Source organism: Panicum hallii, chromosome 9 (genome assembly GCF_002211085.1).
Source record: "Panicum hallii strain FIL2 chromosome 9, PHallii_v3.1, whole genome shotgun sequence".
NCBI classification, from domain to species: domain Eukaryota; kingdom Viridiplantae; phylum Streptophyta; class Magnoliopsida; order Poales; family Poaceae; genus Panicum; species Panicum hallii.
The window spans coordinates 52466405-52471062 of record NC_038050.1 but is presented as its reverse complement, the minus strand read 5'-3'; the positions used below and the strand labels follow the sequence as shown (position 1 = coordinate 52471062).

Genomic DNA, 4658 nt, shown 5'->3' with positions numbered 1-4658 from the left:
AGGGTGGCGGCAAGATCAAAGATGACTTACCTCGCGGTTAATCGAAGGCCCAGGTGTGCGAGACGGCGGGGTGCGCTCCAAAATGTAGAGCGGTGGTTGCTCCATGCTCCCGCTTGCTTCGCTCGTGCTTGAACCGGCGGTAACCAAAAATCAGCAGTGGAGGGGGAGTGCCACGCGATGCTTGGTGGTAATTGGGCACGGACGGACCGGTGAGTATGCACGCCCGGATCCTTGCGGCGATGCTTGCTCCGCCCAACGACCGAATTAGAAGCGCACGGGAGCTCCCCCCACGAGACGACTCGGCGGTAGTTCCGCGCGGGCGAACAAGCGGATCCTCGAGGCGATGCGGCGGAGGTGAAACCGACAGCAAGTGAAAGAACGATTTCAGAAAAATGGAAAGTGGGGAGGGGGGGCGGTTCGGGGGGCAGGGGGGTGGCTCGGGATAGGCGCGTCGGTCGGGCCTGGGAGAATGCACCCAAGTGTAATGTAGATATTTTTATTTATAGAAGCAAAGTTATGTTCCACTTTATTTCATACTTTTTTGAGAGCATTATTCATCATGAGGCGAATTACAATCATCTTGGAAGTCCGGAGTGCTCCCAGGCAGACACACCACCCGGGACTTGGTGACAGGATCGAGCACGATGGGAACATACACGAGCTGAGCACAACTCCCCGCCCTCAAGACATATATGTAAACTGCACACTCGAGGAACTGGCCAGAAGCCCTTGTTTTCAATCAATTATAAAAACTCACATTTTCTCTCCTCCTTTGATCAGTTTCAGTTGACCCTCCTGCAGTTGGTACGGACCTCTCCCTGTGACGGATCCGTGACCGGCCTGATGTTCCCCATGTTGATCATGGACTGCGCGAAGCTCGCGAAGAAGGCGTCCTGGCTGCCGGCGAACCGGTCGACGATGGGCGCCGTGGTGCCCTGCGCCTGGGGCGACGACTTGAGCTCCTGGTCGGAGATGAGGAAGCCCCGGTTGACCTCGATGTTGGTGTAGTAGTGGTTGTCGAAGGTGTCCGGCGTCGTCGGGTCCAGGTCATTCAGGACCTCGCCGTTGACGTTCTTCGGGCACCTCCGGGACAGGAACGCCCGGTAGGCCGAGTCCAGGGTCGGGTCAGGCATGTTGGTGCCGCTGAAGTTGTAGAGCCGGTCGGCCATGCCGGCGGCGACGTTCTGGCATTGCACCCTGCCGAACGTGTGTGCACCTGAGAGGGCGACGAGGTCGACGTCGTTAAGGCCGACGTCCTTGAACTTTCTCTGGAGCTCGGTGAGATTCTCGAAGGGCGCCGGCAGGTCGAGGGAGCCGTTGAAGTCTGACGTTTTGCCGTCCAGCCTCCCCAGCAGCACACCCCAGCTGGGGCCTCCTGACTGCATGGTATACGCGGACGAGCATTATTAGCTATAAACTAAATCGATCTAGCAAGCAATCAACCATCCAACGGTGCATGCTTGTGACATCATATCTACTTTCCTATTATTATTGTGTACAGTAGAATGTTCCCCAAATTGATTAGCCTATACACAGTAGGCATGCTTTTGCATATATGCGGTAAAACAAAATTAATAATGGCCATCGTTGGAATGTTTCACGGAGCGTGAGTACCCCAAATTTTTTTAGGGAATCGGCAGGGAGTGTCCTACCTTTATATAGATATATATATAAATAGAAAGAAAAAAATATTTACAAAGATTACACAGTTGCAAATCCAAAGGAGAAAAAAAGAAAAACAAAGCATGGACTTTGCAATTAATAGCTATAGTCTACTGTGAATGGGGCCAACCGCTAAGGACTATTTGATCCAAATATACTGGTGTTGCTCTAGCATGCATGCATGCATTTATATTCGGAAGCTGAGCCAATCACCACACACGCGAATGAGGCACCCGGTGCTGGAATTAATATAGCGCACCCTCCCACCCATTCATCTTGGTACGCGGTCTTCCACTGGTGGCGCCTAAGGCTAATCCAATAGGTGTTTCGTATCCCTACTTCCAAGAATACCATATCAGTTTTGGGGTATGAATGAAACACTGTACCCCTATGCCCCGATGAAGAGTTTCATTTCACTATTTTAAAAGCTAACCAGTATAATTAAATGCTAGTTTATCTAGTGTGGCATGTATATTTGTAACCAGTGTAATTAAGCAGTGTAATTAAGTGTAATTAAATGCGCACGGGATCCTCTATGAAATAACGGCGGTCACAGTGGTCGTTTCACGCCATTTCCAGCGTCTTGGAAACGAGTTAGTAGAGTGCCGTGGGGATGAAACGGGTTCATTCTCTTTGCTCATTAAATCAGTGTCACATCATCAAAAATGCTGATGTGTCATGATAATTAACGGTATGAAACTCACCATGAAACCTCCATTGTGATTAGCCTAAGTAAAGGGTCTGGAGGGATGATTTAATTTAAGATGGAGGGAATAGCATCTTAATTATTTAATGACAATCAAATCCCTTCTGGCATCTGGGAGTTGCAATAACATGTGTAAATTAGTGAACTGAATATCCGTATATATTCACGAAAAGACATTTGCATGCAAGCTTTCATTCACCGACAAACATGTCCATCCATCGAATCATTTGTCCACATTAAATGGTGTCAATGAAGTTATAGCATGTTGTTGACGGTTAAATCAAGATGCATGCCCCTCCTTGAAAGCTACGGCGCACCTGCCGTTACGTCAATGATCCATGAAGTTTACGTACCAGCTCGACGGAGATCTCGGATGCGATGGCGAGGATGTCGGCGCAGGAGACGACGCCGGGGCAGGCGTCCTCCAGCGCCGCCTTGGCGGCGTCCACCACCTCGTACCCGCGCGCCGAGCCGTTGTTGGGCGGCGACTCCTTCTCCGACTGCATGCCCGGGACAGTGTCCAGCAGCAGCGACGCGTCGCAGCCCTAGTAGCAAGAAACGGCCGCCACCATTTGTCTGAATCGTCGTGCATGATGGATGGAAGCATCAATGAATCGTCGTGAACTGAGTCTGAATGCAGTTTCAGACCTGGACGAAGCAGTCGTGGAAGTGGAGGCGGATGAGGCTGGCGTAGATGCGGACGTCAGACTCGTGCGCCTGGATGAGCACCTGCTTCACGATGTCGTATGCGTCAGGGCACGTGTCGTCGTAGTAGTCCTCGCACAGCTGCGCCGTCGCGCCGTGGAGGCACAGCGCGGCCGCCACGACAACGGCCACGACGGCGGTGGCGGTGGCGGAACGAGGAGAAGCGGAGGAAGCCATGTCGAGGCAGCTATATACTTGGATGTCAAGCTATCGTCAGCTATGGCACGAGCACGGTGATGAGGCACACATCAGTCGTCCCTGATTTATAGGCTGAAACGTGATCACTGTACGTAGCTCGAATGATTGAGGTTGTTAGTTAACAAGTCAACATATATATATTGGTTGAATGAACGATTTTCTAAATCTCATATTGCGTTGATTCTGATAAAGAGAAAACGAAGAAAATCCTAAGTTGCTTTTCATGCCAAGATGTGTTTCAACCATGGTCGCCAAAAAGCTTGACTAAATGACCAATCATGGATGCTGATCGCTGGTCAAGATCTCTCAAGCTAACTATCTCCGTGAGTACCCAGTGTGTATGTCTTATGTATACCAGAGACGTGCAACAAGAAACAATGCCATGTTTCTATACTATGTGATTGGACCCCGAAACACCCGAACATAAAAACCTGCAGGAGGTAGAGAAGAGATGGGAAGAGAAAATTTTGGATGTGAGGGAGAGGTAAAACACTCGAGTGTCATATAGCATTTTCCATGTGTAACCTGATACCAATTCATATATTTTCTATAAAATGAAATAATGCATAAGCTAGTCATTATGTCCTGATCATTCAATCTCCATCTCTATTCACCACTGACCTTAACAGATATCAGCACTGACAGAGATAGACAAAGAGATAGACAATTAAGCATGCATGACCGTCAAGAATTGTCATCAACTCGATCTCTTCGCTGTTATATGACTATACTACCGAATTGAATAAAACGATTAGCTTGGAAGCAAGCAATGTGGTCATTTATTTAGCATTTACCGTTATCTATACACACTATATGAAGTTTAGAGTCGTGATATATTTTCGAGATTTAACTTGCATGACATCCACTATGTAAAAAATGAACAAAGGAGACACACTCATAGGAGACGCGGAAATAAACCGCGTCTCCTATAACAAATAGGAGACGCGGGTTAACAAACTGCGTCTCCTATAAGCCCCGCAGGACAACCAGCATCTCCTATGTAGGTATACAAGCCGCGTCTCCAGAAATTTAAGAGATGCGGGTTAGAGATACGAGTCTCCTATCTATCCCTTAAAAGGAGACGTTGTTTTAGGACCCGCGTCTCCATTTAAAATCTGCGTCTCCAATATCTCCTGTAATAGGAGACATGGATCCTAAAACCGCGTCTCCTATATCATGTGAGGTAAAGTCGACACGGCTTGTTAATCCTTATCTCCTATAGTTGTTTCAAAGGAGATGCGGTTGACAAGGGCGCATCTCCTATAACCTCTTCTACAGGACACTCTACAGTACTATTCCTCGCTCTCCTTCACCAGCTTTCCCCAGGCGGCGCCCTCCTCCACTGGCGCGGCGAGCTACGCTCCTCGCTCGCGCCTCGCCCTCGCCA

At 49.0% G+C, this 4658-nt stretch overlaps 1 protein-coding gene across 1 annotated transcript; it reads right to left on the bottom strand.

The window, feature by feature from the left end:
* Positions 1 to 525: 525 nt before the first annotated feature.
* On the bottom strand, positions 526 to 3361 carry LOC112876358 (peroxidase A2-like). Its single transcript, XM_025940451.1, has 3 exons — positions 3017 to 3361; positions 2722 to 2913; positions 526 to 1379 (listed from the first exon to the last, which is right to left on the bottom strand). Exons 1-3 carry the CDS (start codon positions 3248 to 3250, stop codon positions 783 to 785), a joined length of 1023 nt encoding a protein of 340 aa, XP_025796236.1. The 5' UTR covers positions 3251 to 3361; the 3' UTR covers positions 526 to 782.
* Positions 3362 to 4658: the final 1297 nt, after the last annotated feature.